This window comes from Salarias fasciatus, chromosome 23, assembly GCF_902148845.1.
Source record: "Salarias fasciatus chromosome 23, fSalaFa1.1, whole genome shotgun sequence".
Lineage (NCBI taxonomy): Eukaryota > Metazoa > Chordata > Actinopteri > Blenniiformes > Blenniidae > Salarias > Salarias fasciatus.
Window position 1 is genome coordinate 12,631,896 of NC_043766.1, and position 15,509 is coordinate 12,647,404.

General features: G+C 38.2%; 1 protein-coding gene across 3 annotated transcripts in view; it reads right to left on the reverse strand.

The window, feature by feature from the left end:
• pde4ba (phosphodiesterase 4B, cAMP-specific a) overlaps window positions 1-15,509 on the reverse strand; it is a 147,275-nt gene that overhangs the window by 71,085 nt on the left and 60,681 nt on the right. Inside the window, exon 1 of one of the 3 annotated variants that reach the window (XM_030082379.1) lies at window positions 3,174-3,742. The exons of the other annotated variants lie outside the window; for them this stretch is intronic. Coding sequence (XP_029938239.1) covers window positions 3,174-3,283 — 110 coding nt within the window. The 5' untranslated portion in view covers window positions 3,284-3,742. Of the gene's footprint in view, window positions 1-3,173; window positions 3,743-15,509 lie in introns of those variants that run through there. 3 annotated transcript variants of the gene reach the window in all.

Here is a 15,509-nt window from a genome sequence, read left to right on the forward strand (position 1 = left end):
GACACGTGATAGCTGGCATATCTTTCAGTGGTCTCTATCAATTAAGCCTGTCTCAGTAAAGTGTGCATGTTGCAAGGAGAGGTTGTTGCTTGGGACAAATATCATCAGCAGCGAGCAAACATCTCCTGCACTTCATTACTTGCTCCAAAATAAATATCTTTTAATTGTCTCCTTTAGTTGCACATCTGCACTTATAGCATGCACACAGTGGTATTACGATGGTTTTTTCTGCGACACATTAGCTGAGCTGTCAGCGCTCTGTGGTTCAGTGTACTGTAATTTTCTCACAAAGTTTAGGCTCAGTTGCATCAGTAAGTTGGGAGAAGATGCTCAATGCTGTCTGTGTTAGTGCAACTTGAAAGAAAAGCTCATAAAAACCTCACAAAACTTACACGATGCAACAAATATGTTTGGCTCAGCAGGTCAGACAGCATCAACCTCCCTTCCTCAGCTTCTTGGCAGCTTTTTTTGTTTGTTTTTGGTGCCTGTTGCCACAGTTGGACATCTTCAATATCGCTATCAGCAAGTTTGAATTAGCTCAGGGCTAATGAGGCTCTCCTCCTTGAGTAAACAAGAATTATTGAAAAGCTAAATGCTAATATGAAAGCTTTGGCTAACACCAAAGCTCAAAGTTGACTTTCAAGCAGAAACATTAAAGACATTTGGCAACTGTTTTTATTAACAACACAAGTTAGCACTAAGTATATCATCAAAAATCCAATAACTTTGTCAGTTGTAATAAATTCCCAATGTGCTCGAGCCTAAATTGATGTTTTCACAATCCATCTCAATTCATAATGCACACTGAATAAAAGTAAACTTTTCTGTGACAGTCACATCATGGTGTGACTGCTTAGAAAGTTAATGTTATCATGCACCATTAATAAAAGCAGCTCTGATATTTGTTATTATACCACACAAGTACAGATCACTGACCAAATATTTGGTTGTTCACATCCCTCTATGTTTGAGAGATTATCTGTTCAGGGCAGACATGTGAGAAACAATCCCAGTAGCATATTCAGTTTGTATGCACATTAATGGACACAAATCTTCATTAATGACACAGCACATCTGCACATGTATATATGTTTCATGGCTATGGAGAAAAAAAAAACATGTTTGCAATGTGGGGAAGTAGTTATGTAGTAATTATTCTGCAGTGCTCACGTGGGTCTCATCTACCTGTCTAATGATTCAGACATGTGGTACAGCACAGTACACCATCTGTATACTTCTGCTTTCTTCAGCACAGTCCAGTACTTTCCACAGGAAACCCTCAGTCACAGAGGTGGAACCCACCCAGCCAAAGGTCTCTGACGTCGCCAGACCTCAGCGGCTCCAGACATCCATGATTACACATTAGATTCCAACTTTATATCCATGTTTATTAAAAAAACAAACAAACAAAAAAAAAACAAACAAAAAAAACAAGACTCAGGATTATGTTCATGCATGCTGACGACCACCTTTGTAAATCACAATATACATCTAAAGTGATTATTGGGGACAGATGTTAGAAATAGAAAAACTTTGAGGGTTTTTTTTTTCTTTCATCTTTGCAGAGTAATGTTTGTGTTGTTGACAGGCACAATGGCCATTAATTTACACAGCGAAACTGTTCATGCATAAGGCAGAACACACTGCTATATAATGTTTTACAATTCACTGCAAAGTAGTTTCATTGTATGACGTCTCCCACACCTTTTAATTCTGTGGTCTTATGGTGCTCCCAGTCAGCAGCCTGATGGAACTCGGACTGAGCCAGGATACCCACAGTTCTTTGGGTGAGAAGCAGTGTAGTTTTTTTTTCCATCCATATCAAGTCAACAGACATCAGGATTTCACATTTCTGACTTTAACTTCTGCTCATCATCCTTCTTCACTAACATTTTTGGTGAGACAACAGCAGATAGAAAACAAAAATCTCAATTCAGACTGAATATGTGAATGTAAAAAAAAAGCACATATTAAATGGAAGGATCAAGGGAAACTTGGTATTATTATATTGTGGCATTCAATGTGATTTTGTAAAAATGAAATTTTCAAATTCAACACTTTAGACACTTTTTATTTGTTGTCTTCAAGTAAATTTTCTGTTCACATAAATTAATTTTCAGCCTGTCATTATCTAAGACACTGCTAATTATTTTACAAGGCACTAACAGTTTTTCATCTGATCCAAATCACTGTAATTCTCATTTTTTGGTCATTAATTCTTGCATAGATACGTTTTCAAATTAGCTCTCTAATGCAGAAACAGCAATATTTACCTTGTGTCAGATAAGTATCTCCCCACCAATCTATTGCTAGAAAATATATATTTTTTAATATTTTAATGTGATACACATATGCTGTGATCTTTCATGTCCTTGATCGTTGTGTGAGCCACTCTTCTCAACTTTGACTTTCCAAAAAATAGAGATCACTCATTATTCATTTTATATTGCATCTCCAAATTCACACTCATTTTCAGAAAATTATGATTGGTCCTTTTGTCTTTTTTGTTGTTTCTGTAAGATTGAAATTCTGTGAATCTCTAAGGAATTTCCTATGTCAGGGAAAACATCCAGTAACACAGAGTAGAAAGCGCAACACACACTGACTGATGGCTCAAAATAAAATTGACTGTAGGCAAACATTAAAGTCTGCATGACAACAGAATCCAATTTGCCAGAGAAGCTAACAGGAGAGGACATTTCAGACACTTAGGGGTCAAAACTTGTCGCGTGAGGTTTTTTTTTTTTTTCCTTTTTGTTTAGATATCTCCTTTGGGTCTGGTTGGTCGTTGCTGTGATGCACAGCAGCATGATGATAATTCCACTGTGGTCACCAAAACACTTAAGAGACTGATTGCAAATCACTCTCTTTACTGCACAAGCATGCAACACGACTAAAAGTAACCATCAAAGTAATCCCCAGTTTGGATAAGGTTTCTGGTTGTCCAGTGTTTGCATGAGAAAATCTCGCGCGTGTCAAATGAATGAAGAGCTGCGGTTAAATTGGAAATAGGAAGTAAGTCTTTGCATACCAAATACAGGAAAGACACATAACAAACAGATACATAACAGTCATCATTACGGTAGTCAGGACTTCATCTTAAACGAGACCGGCATTATGAGAATTTGGCAGAAACTGAAGCTGAGGTTGTGTGTGTGTGCGTGTCTTCTGACCTGTGAGTATGACCATGATGATGGTGGTTGGCTGCGTGGAGTTTCCTGATGACCTCCTCACTGAAGTCAAAATGAACCCTTCCTCTGGCACAGGGTGAACGCCGGTACATTGCCCTGACACAAACGCACACATGCACTCATGCACGCACTACCCGGCTCACACCATCACACACGCAACGCCACAACATACCTGGAGTCCCAGTGCAATCAGCCGGCACATAAATGTCTCACACTCTCATACACGCTACCATCAGTGACAACGACACAGTAACACACACACGCATCCCTAATGTACTCACACACGTTGCCTCTGAAGTCTCTCTTGAACTACAACCTCTACAAAAAGAGCATCACACACACTGTCCCTCGCCACAACTGCCAGGCATCACCTCTTACTCACTGATAAAACACACAACTGCTGACTGAAAACTCTCAATTAAACAAAGTTACTCAATTCAGCACCACGACTTTATGAGGCACAATTAAAGCAGCAAAACTGGTCCCTCCACACCTTCACCTCACACTTGATCGCACGTCTCACACACACACACACACACACAGCGTTACGGCAGCCAAGGCATCACATCCCGGAAATTTTTCACCCCACATTCACACTCAGACGCGCTCCTCTCGCTCTCTGTGCTCTTTCTGCTGGATTCTGCTTCTTGCCACGGACTATACTTCCTCCCTATGCCCTGTGTGTGTGTGTGTGTGTGTGTGTGTGTGTGTGTGTGTGTGTGTGTGTGTGTGTGTGTGTGTGTGTGTGTGTAGGTTCCCTTCAGTGCAGCCCAGCAGTGTTAAATAGGAACATCTAAGTTGTGGAGTGGAATGACTGGAGTGGAGTCATAATTTATTCATCACTTTCTGTGCCATTAGTTTTTTGTAATGTTGTATCTCTGAAAAACATGTAAAAATATTTAAAGGGGTGCACATACAAAAGTATTCAATAACACTGCGCTGTTTTACGGAGAGATTCTTGGTATCTGATTTATAAAATGATTCAATCCTTTGAATAAAATCCTTGAAATATGTCAAATACTGTGAATAAAATTCTTCATTTTTTTCATTTTTTTCTTGTTGTGTCTAAGAAATAAGTGAGACGAACTGATGTCATCTTGTATGGCACACAGGTTGTGTGTTCTGTTGTGTGTAATCATTTAAGCCCCTTTAACATTTAAAAGCAATTGCGTGAAAGCTGCTATGATATATGTGTGCCATTTAATGTCAATAGTAGTGAAACAGCAGTACCTTCATAGCTTTACTAGTAACATTCAAGGACAGTAAAATGTCAAAATACCAGCATCCATCTATGTTTTGCATTGTCAACTTAATTTGTAGTATATTACTTGACAGCATAATTACTTAATTAATTATTTATTAAGAAAAATAATGATTATACAAAAGCCAAGGAAAGTTGTTTTGTAGAACGGCTCCACTGATCAACTGATTTTTAAACACCTTGGTCCACCTTAACTCTATGTCCGTGTGTGTGTGTGTATATGAGTGTGAATGTGTCAGAGAGGGGGGGGGGGGGGGCACAGGGAGAGACGGAGAGGTGGCATCTGGCATAATCACAGGGGGTCACAGTGCCAGTTGACATATAGATTGGCCTGATATTCAAGCCTTCATTTCCTGATAACTGGTGGCATGATTTGTGATGAAGACACTCAGAAACTGTATTTGAACGATCTGAAGAGATTTCAGAGGTGTGGTAGTTACTGTGTCAGTAGGCTGAGCTTGATAGTCCAACAGAATACATGTCAGTGTGTGGCAAGCCGATTGCAATTAAAAGTATTTCAGTAATTTGAAATGTCAGGAAAATATTGTGATTATGAATTGATAAATGAGTTCAGTCTTTGTAGCAGTAATAATGAAGCTGACCAGGAAGTCCATCGCAAATGACAGCTCGGGGATTTTCTACTAAGTTACTGTCATGATAGGGCACGCAGTCTCCCTGCTGCTTCTTTGGACATAATTCAGAGAGATGACACATGGAGTTGGCAACAAAACAAACACGTAAAGGGGTGGAGTAGAATCACAGAGGCCGTGAGTGAATCACTACTAAGTTCCCACACTGCAGCTCGCTCTATTGCACCTCAACAAACACAAAGATGGGAGAAGCGCAAGATGTGGCAGCCACAAGGCTATAAATGTGGCAAACGTGGTGCCTTTCCTCCTTTATTATCTCCAGAATGTTAACCAAACCTTTCAAAATTAAGAGGGTAATCAACACTCAGTGGTGCAGACACTGAAAGTGATGCTTGCTGTATATAAATGAAGGGAAATCGGGTTTTTAATAAGTGTTTAAAGAGATTTTTGGTTAATATTATTATATTTAGCCGTTTGGAAAACAACAATTAATTTACTAAACAGAAAGTAAGCTTAAAATCAGCTGAAAACTAGTTTCACATTTATAGGGTTGTTCAATAACATGAACCAACGTGTGTGCAATTTTGTACAAGCAAAGGCTGAATTGGCAAAATTAGCAGAAAAAACACCAGAGAGGTTTATGAATATGATTCATGAAAATCTTGCCAAGACCAAGAGCAGACAGGAGAAGAGCACAATATTAGGAACACCTTGAACTACAGTCCATTTGAGCTCAACATGTTCAAACTACAACCTGCTTACTCTCCAGTTCTCTCCAACAATCTCAGGTTCACCTGAACATCATTGCCTTTATTTCAAAAGCAGGACAGGCGGTGAAACCATTGTACCTAAAAATATACCACAAAGGCATGATGTTAAACAGATTATTTTAAATAAAAACACAAAAAATTCAGCATATCAGGCCTAACATTAAGATGTCTGATAGTGATAAACTGCAATGAAAAACCATCAACCTGTTCATTAAAAAAAAAAAAACACACATAAAATTAACATGAATTAGAATGATCACTTTCTGGGCATGTCTAACGGAGACTGTTTCACGTTTTACAAAATTCCCAGCTAAATTTTAAACAGAAAGGGTTCCAATCTGTGACTAATTCAGATTTTATGCATTTTAGTGGCATCACACAGTAAAGTCACTAAAATTAGAGACATCGATCAAAAACATTCTAAAATTCTCACACATTTTAAATTTTCAAACATTCTAAAACAGTCACACATTGTAAAACTGTCTTAATAAACAGGGAAGTAAATGACTACCAACACTCTCTTGTTTTGGCCCTGCTTTTTTTCACTTTATCATCATTTAACATCAATCGGGTGTAAAATAAGCCTCATACCACTAGGCCTCATACAGTGACTTTATTTAAAAAAAAATATTAATAATGAAGCCCTGGTAACATAACAAATGGCACCATATCTATCACCAGCTCTAATTACAGTATGTCTGCAGGCATGTGCTATTGTAGGGCCTGATATTTACTAATTGATATGACATCTCTGTAAAATGTACATGTACATGTCTTTGAAGAATTCTTACATCACACCATGTTTAGCTAATTAATTTATAGAGGAATCATCTTGTAGTCTGCAATTCTATGTGGTCTGATGAATACGTAAAGCTGAATTCATGCAGGACCAGTTCATGGACATCAGAGGGCACTGTTCCATCTATGCACCCATTAATCTGTAAAATCCATCTGTCCATCCATCCATCCATCCATCTATCCATCCATCCATCCAAACAGGGAGGAAGACAGCCACACACAACTACTGGAAGTTAAAATCTCCAAATTGCCTCAAATGCATGTTTTTGTACTGTGGGACATAACCAGAGCACCTGAATAAAAACTACTATTGCAACGGGAAGCAAACTACAGGATGTCAAGTCTGTGCCTGCATGCTGTGATTTTCAGCGTCCACATGGGGGCAGTGTTTTAGCTGTATTTTGCCTGGAGTTACAGAAGTCAGCTTGCATTTACAGGACATGGCATCAGAGACGTGCCACCAGATGAGCCATGCCTTGTGGAAAGCAGCAGGAGACAGCGGTACAAAGTGGGCTTGGGTTCTTCAAATATCATCTTCAGTTTGATCAGAATGTAAGTGATAATGGTGGAGATCAATTGCATGGAAGCCAAATGATAAGAAATATAAGGGATGTCATGATAAGTTAGGTGATAATCCAGTGTGCCCTGAATATCCTGGGAAATTCACTACATGTGTGCACACCTTTAATTACACCTCAAATATTTAGAAATTGATTAATGTAATGCAAAATTCTTTGAATAAACCCATTCCCAATTACTGCCATTGACAAACTGTTATTTTGGGTGACTTCATGTGTAATTTGAAAACAGAAACAAAATGCCATTTTGCAAGCAAAACATAGTTTATATATTTATAAGTGTTTCATACCAAAGCTGAAAGAGCTATAATTGGACACTTTAAAAGCATCCTGTCAAAGCATTAGTCTCTGCTGCATTGGTCTAATGATTCGAATCGATATCTCTCTGCAGACAGAAAGCAAAATCTAAGTGTCTTTTGTCTCGATGAGCCACAAATAAGGGCTGCAAATAGAATGTTAGATGCATTTGACAGAAGATGACAGGCACAGCATCACCTCTGCCTCTCTCAAACAAACACACACAATCGTTTTACATCAGAATCAAACAACCAGCACAATCCCTGAAAGCTATTTCAGGCTGAAGTCAAAGAAGAAGTGTCGCAAAATAGAAGTTCACAGATGGAGGTTTATCAAAACAGAGCAAAGCAAAAGACACGCATGAAGTTATTTTTAGATGTGACAAATTTACCTCTGAAAGAATCAAATCTTCTTTTCTACACCTATTTCACTCCAACCGTACTTGAGGTAAAATCATCCGGGAACCAACACTCTGATTATCTCAAGGGACTTCTGGTCAAGTATGAAGAATGATGCACTAGTAACACCATGCTTTGTAAACAGGTAAAACATCCTCCTGGTGTGTAACATAACAGCTGAGCGCCCCCTGGTGGCTGACAGCTGCACATGAAACAATCCCTGCTCTCTTGGGAGCACACAGATAACGGATAACATACAGAGAACTTGAACTTGAGTTCAATAGTTGTTTATTCAGCAGTGAGTTCAGTGTTTTTTTGTTTTTTTCTACTAATTTACTTTAAACAGATAAAACATTCATCATTCATGGAAATTGTAAGTGACAGCTGTGTGAAGTTGCAACTTGTGACTGGGTGAGTGGAGATGCATAAAGAAGATGTTGAGGCTGAAGCTTCACAACTGAGCGTAATCTCACTTCAGATCAGATCACCTGCGCAGGGTCGAGCGCAGCTTGGTCGCACATTTAAAATGAGGGCGGACAATGTTTTTTCTTGTAAGGTTGTACAGGGACTCCAAACCATATTGATTTGTTTATGTTGTCTCTCGTTTGCTATTGTCAGTATGTTTTAAATAAATTTTAGGGTCAGACAGTATTTACATAATATCTAGTACAGTTTAAAAAAGAAAAATCAAAAATTCTCTTTCAATATTGCCATTTTTATCTTGGACAGAAAAATCCTTCATGAATATGGAGCTGAAATTGAAGATTTCATGGCCAAAGAACATATGACTTTATTAAACAGATAGATCTTTATTGCTTTTTTTTTGTGGTGGCAGTAGCTAATTGTTCTTCCAATGAGCAGAAGTAATTTATGAAGCGATTTCACAGCTGTCCAGTGCAGCCAGAGAGAACAATGCATGAGGAGCGTTTACAAGAAAGGCCAACAAAGAGAAGGAATTGAAGAAGATGAGGATACAACATGTCAAACATTTTAATGAAGGATTTACAGGCGGTCAGAATAGATAATACTTCATCTTAGTATAGTTCTTCAGTTTTCAATGACATATTAAGGACTTCTGCTAGTTTATCCTTTATATTAATCACATATGTCAACGAGTCAATAAAATATATTTAATTTAGCTGTTTTCAGATCTAAAAAGAAATCCATGTCTTAATTTTTAAGGTGTATTTTGAAATAAAAGGACGGTAAATTAAATAATCTCATTTTAATTTATGTTTTACTGATCATATTCCAAATTTTAACTTTAAATTAAATTAACATAGAATTTTTTGATAAGTTTCAAGGAATCAAAATAATGCAAGATGAAACCTTTGGTTAGATTGATGACTATTAATGAATAAAATACGGATATTCTATATTTTTGAATAAGCTGAAACTGCAATTGACAAATAGGAACTTTCAACTTCAGAACCAACCATCACATATTGATAATATTTGGTACAATCAGGACCAAATCATCTCATGTAAAACAGAGTCAAATGAAAAGCAGCATATCTCTAAAGTCTGATTCTCTATTAAAGATTAGTCTGAACATTCCAGAGACTTTTTTTTTTTACAGCTACCAGTGAGAAGAGAAGAGAAGAGAAGAGAAGAGAAGAGAAGAGAAGAGAAGAGAAGCAGATTCAGGGAGGAGATAACAGGCTCTTCTTTTACACGAGCTGTCACATTTGATTGCCAGATTGAAAATGAAAATTTAAATAGATGGGTATCTGCCTCCTCGCTGGTCTTGCTGCAGCGTTGCTTTACGAAACCCCAACACCCACCCCACTATACCTCTCTCTATATAAATCTAATTCCTTTTTCTGAAAAGAGGGCAGTATGTTCGTGTCCCCTGTGATTAACCTAATCCCTGTGCAGAGTAGGGCTCCTCTCAGTGCCAGCACCATCACATATTTGACGTCAGTCGCTCTCACAATGTGATAACCGGGGGGCATACTGTGAAAACGTGGGAATTTTAAGCAGTGCAGAGCATAACATTAACATTAACAGCAGTGTGTACCCTGCTGTCAGTGAGTGGCCTGAAAGAAATATCTCAGGGACCTAGAGTAAACACAGCTTGAACAGTGAGGCATTCAGGAGAAAATTGAGCCCCCAAAAATACAAAATGAGATGATTGCACATGCAATTACAAAGAAGGTTGTTTAATGTTTGTCAATAGAGCAAATTTGCATGGCAAAGTTCACCAGATTAATTTCACTTTTCCCAATTGGATGCTGTGACCTTTAAATCCTGACGTGACGAGCTTTGTTCAGGTTTAGCAGTCGAGAGTGTGTGGACCCTGCAGCGTCTCTGCCTGGACGTGACTCCATCAGCACCGTCATAGCCAGAGAAGCTTACATGAGGTTATATCTCCAAAGCATAAGTGGGCTGCTTGTTAACACCTAGCTGTGCTTTCCTCTGAATTTCTGCTTGTGTTAAACACAATGATGTGTGGGTGCTCAGGCTTCAGAGTTTGATCTGACTAACAAAAGATAAAATTACCTCTGCTCTCAGTTACTTGGGTCCTTTTACAACAATATTCAATTTTCTGTCCGCAGCCTTTCTACAGAAATTTTGCCTGGAAATATTTATTTATTTAATACTTAGAAATATAATGGTATCCTATTAGAACGATTGGAGCAATTTCCTGCGATAGCAATTTGACAACCTTTGTTTTCTAATGAATTTTATGAAAAACAAAGCACCGCAGAAGTGCACACAGTTAATACATTATGTAATTCATTCTTATGCCATAATTATATTTGCTGTTAGTGAATATATTATTCCTCACACCAGTCACCTGCTGGTTCTCCTCCTCTGCATCCATTAATTTCCTGACAGGCCTGCCTCTCCTGCTGAAGCTCAGCAGCTCCACACTCTCTTATACACACATGACGAAACCTCTCTTCTCTCACTTTACCCCAAAACTGTCCGACATGGACCATCCACGTAATTTACTCATTCTTAATCCAATCCATTATGCTTACTCCCACTTAAAGAATATCACGGATTTAATGATGAAATTTGAACTTATTCCTCTACAGAAATCTAAGAACCCTGTATTAGTAGAAACATACCTTTATTGATTATTATCCAGGTGCCTTCAAGCCAATGTCTATTCTTCCAATTGTGTTGTAACAGTAGAGGCTGGAAACATGATTGACCACTAATGTGCAGGGTCATACGGCCTGATCTTGACATGACAGAGTGTGAGGTATCAACATTCACTGGCTTTAATGCTCCTCTTTCCCGTCTGTTTTTAAATAACTATTTATCTGCTTCAATTCAACATTAGGACAGGATATGTGCAATAATATTCCACAAAATGGTTCAAAACAGTGATTTGTGTCAGATTGGGAAATCAAGGGGAGTAGTGCAGTCTAAACTAAATGTATACCCAGTAGGGTGCATCAAAATACACATTTCCAGAATATTGGTTTGATTGGGTGCTAAAAGTGTTACCATCCATGCAAAAACAATACATACAAAATATTGAAGCGATATGAGGTGATTTAGAGGTGGAACGGTGCGTCTGATTTTATGGAATAAGGGGGTAACAGGAACTGTGTCCCTTCACTCTGCCCTGCTCGCAAGCAGGCAGCTCTCCCCACACTTCAGTTTCTCAGAACATTCATGCAAACTTCCCTTTTAATCCGGCACACTCTGGCTGTTAGATTAAAAACTCTGCACTGGGCTAACGCCAAGTCTGCGTTCAGTTTGATTTAAGTCAATAATCAAAAACATGTTAATTCATCTGGGCGGGCTTTCACAGAACTGCAACACTACCCTGGCTGCAACTGAAATCCCCTCAGAGGAAGTGTTCCTTTTGTTGATGAAGGCATGTTATATCACATTTCACTGAGACAACCTAAGAAGCAGAAACCCACTTACTGGGGTTTAAGTTAGCTCACGCTACATCCTGACCAACCGAGCCCTTTATCAATGTGCTGCTTAAATCCCTAAGAAACCATTTCGAACCCAGACAGGCATTAGTGAGCTGATGTAGGTGGAAGTGGCTGCGCAGTTAATGAGGAAGAATAAAAGAGAAAGACAGAGAAAAGAGGTAGTCAAGACAATTTTTTTTTTCTTTAAGAGCAATTTTCACAGCCCAGTTCTCCTCCTATGCACCAAGGTGATTTTCTTCCCGCTAAACATGTTATCAGCAATTTCCAGCAGTGATCTCGCACGGCACACACTGCAACTACAAAAGAGCCAAGTCTAATGAGAACGACACGCTGTCTCTGACTAATCTTCAACGGCAGAGACGTCGTGAAGTAAACACAATGTCAGATGTAAAATTGTTTATACTGAATGTACAATATCAATGCAAGTGGTTGGTTAAAAATGGATTCCATCAGCTTTCCACTAAAATGCACTTGTATGATGTGGACTTAGGTTAATTAGATACTTGTAAGGCTGTGTTCAGGCTCTTATAACTTGTGTTTAAGAAAAGAGAAAGTTATTTTCTTGGTCTGATAAGAAAAATGTGACGCAAGTATTTGGAAAATTAGCAGTGGAATTAATAAAAGTTGCGATTTAATGAATGAAAAATAATTTGCTACATTCAAGTGTAAACCTCAGCTATGCCTAGTAATGTGCATTTGCATTATTGTGCTGTGATGCATATATTCATGAATAAGTTCAGCTGCATTTCAGTTGTGTAGAAGAATATATTCTAAGTTGTGGAAAATTATGGTCATTAAGAAATTGATTTATGAACTATTCACAGCAACAAAACACTGCAAGCAGGTGAAGTGGATTACAAATATGCAGAGAGCCAGATAGCCACACACGACTTGAAGCACGCTGATACATCCAAGGAAAAGCACACACAGTATAGTTTAAAAGTTACTCTTATGTTACTGTGGTGCGTTTTCACCAGTAAACAGGAGTTTAGTGACATACTAGCTCCCAAGAAAACAGCTAAAGTTAACAGTGGGCTCATTTAGAGAGACAGAGACAACAGCCATGTGGCTCTACAAATGGTTTTTAAAGATGATGAAACAATAAGTGGTGAATCTATTTAAACCTCTGTATTTGCAATTGTTTTTCCCGTTCTATAATAGTAATCAGTCATTTGAATGACAACTAATTTCAACCAAAATTTCATTAAAATAAAGAAATAGCTACAGATAAGGCTCTGAGGAAGAAGCAAGTCATCTTGATCACCATCGTGCCGCTGCAGCACAGTGAGTGAACCTTATTTCATTCAGTAAGAAAACTATCTTCCATGAACATTTATAATATCACAAAGAAAACAGTCTGGATTTTTATTACAGAGGGTCACAGTATTCAGCAAAAAACGCCCACACAACCACACCAAAGAGATATCCACACTTCCTTCACTTCCACATACCAAACCCAGGAGTGACGACGGGAGCAGAAAGGGCTGATGGGTACTTCCAGCTTGGGCCACATAGTCAGGATCACTTCAGCTACCCGTAAGATCAAAAATCAATTTGTTTCTTGTTTGCTGATTGTTCTCTGCAAGTCTCAGCTCAATAACTTACTTGATTTCATTCATCGATGATGAGACTGGTATTATTGAATCAATGTTCTTGAGTTTCCACAAACGGAGATCGGATTGGTTGGTTTCAGCGATCAAAGACACTCTTCATCATCAGTCATTCGATAACTGACTCCGGGTATTAATAAAACAACTGACCGCAACAAAAAAAATTACTCCTGCATCTCCCAGCCATGTCTGAGGTGCTTCAAGGTATCAGCTTAAAAAAAAAAGGACGAGACAAAAAGAGGGTTCTCAGAATTAAAAAAAAGTGTAATCATCGTTCTTTTCATGGAAGAACAACAGATTGATCATAGTTAAAAGCAAAAAATACAAAATAAAAAATAAATAAATAAATACATTCAAAAAAAAAAAAACAGAAAGAAAAATTCCCCGAAAAACACATAAAATATAAATAATCCAAGCACCGTTTCTTAAGCACAGCGTGTCCGCTTCAACAAAAGCATCCAGAGCCTCATTTCACGTCTCGGCGTGTACCTGCCCTGACGAAACTGACCCTGTTCCTCTCTGCAGGCTCCACCTGAGTCCATGTCTGCTGGACCACGCACAGGTCACATTTCACGAATGCTCCCTGATCCCCCAGTCCCAGGTAACCAAGGTGTATATTTGCATGGGCCAACACAACAACTCACAAAACACTCCGGCTGCCTGGGCAATATTCGAGGCCACCATTTTTTTTTCTTCCGCAAATTATTCTTCAAAAAGAAAAGTTCCCTTAAGAAGGCAACCTGAGTTCGTGGGGAAATTTGCAGGTACTTCAGCACACTGTCTAAAGTACTTTTCCCCAAAAACCACTGACAATGAGTACTGAGTACTGTTGCTCTATTAATTTCCCTTTCTCATCAGTAACACTATTCTAAGTCAGATCAAAAACTTTATTCCTTCCTGAAAGAATAAAGCTCACAAAACTGTACAACACAAAATGACGCAGAGGAGCTTTGATGCTTTTGCATGAAACATCTTCTTTGTTTCTCTGAGACGCACAAGCATTAAGGTGTAAATGGTTGCAAAAGCATCAGCATCCTGTCAGAGAGCACCTACTATGTTAGGCAAAAATAACATATGACAGTAGTTGTGAGGTTTCCAGAACTTGAGTGAAACTCTGTTTTGGTCCCGAAATACAAAATGGACTTCAGTACGAGCCAGTAAAAACTACAGCGCACAAAAATAAATGGGTAAAAAAACCTGTTAATATATCTTGAACAATGGGTTTGAAGAGGGCTGCACTTCGATCGGTGGGCATCTCGACACTTGAGACTGAACATATCAAATTGCATTCAGCCAGCAGAAACAGCTGCAGTTGAATACAAAATCAGCTTTTACGGCAATGCCCACTTTGCAGCCACTTTGCAAAAAAAAGACGTGAAACAACCTGCAACAAGAGAGTTTAAAAGCACTTGACTTCCAGCCATTTGTAGAGGGGAGTTTTTAGTAGTTTTTAGCTGTGAAAACCTGGTGCTTTTCTTACTTAGTTCAGTAAATGTCATAAAAAAAAATAAAAAAAAACTTGAGAAAAAATCCAGGAAATAAAAATGACAGTTAAAGGACAGGCTGACAGAAACACTGACTGTTCAAAACATGTTTATGTAAGACTCAAAAACTCAAACCTTTATTTTTAACAAGAAATTCTTCCAGAGCCAGTGTTTGGTTTGTATGATCAATGTGACAAGTAAACTCAAACGCTTGCACCTACAGTAAGCTTAAACCCTCTTCTGGACAGGAAACAGGTCTTTGGATTACAAAGGAAAAAAAAAGCCTAAGTACCATGAAGAAAGCACTGTGGAAATGAAAACTCCACAGAGAAAGATCCTGGCCCAGAATATTAAACACGGGTCTTCTCTGTCAGACAATGCCGCTATCCACAATGTGGTGATCTTTGGTGATTAATTAAAATTAACATAATGATGCAACAATAATTGATATCATTTAATTGGATTCAAATATCAATATGAATGTTGGAACACTTGTAATGATGCAAGAATATGGATTTCTTAATGGATTATTTTACTTCCAAACAGTCAATAATCTATTCTTACAAGGATAAATAAGAAAAGGCAGCTAAAGAGAAAAAAAAACAAAACAGCTGAATTATTTTTTTA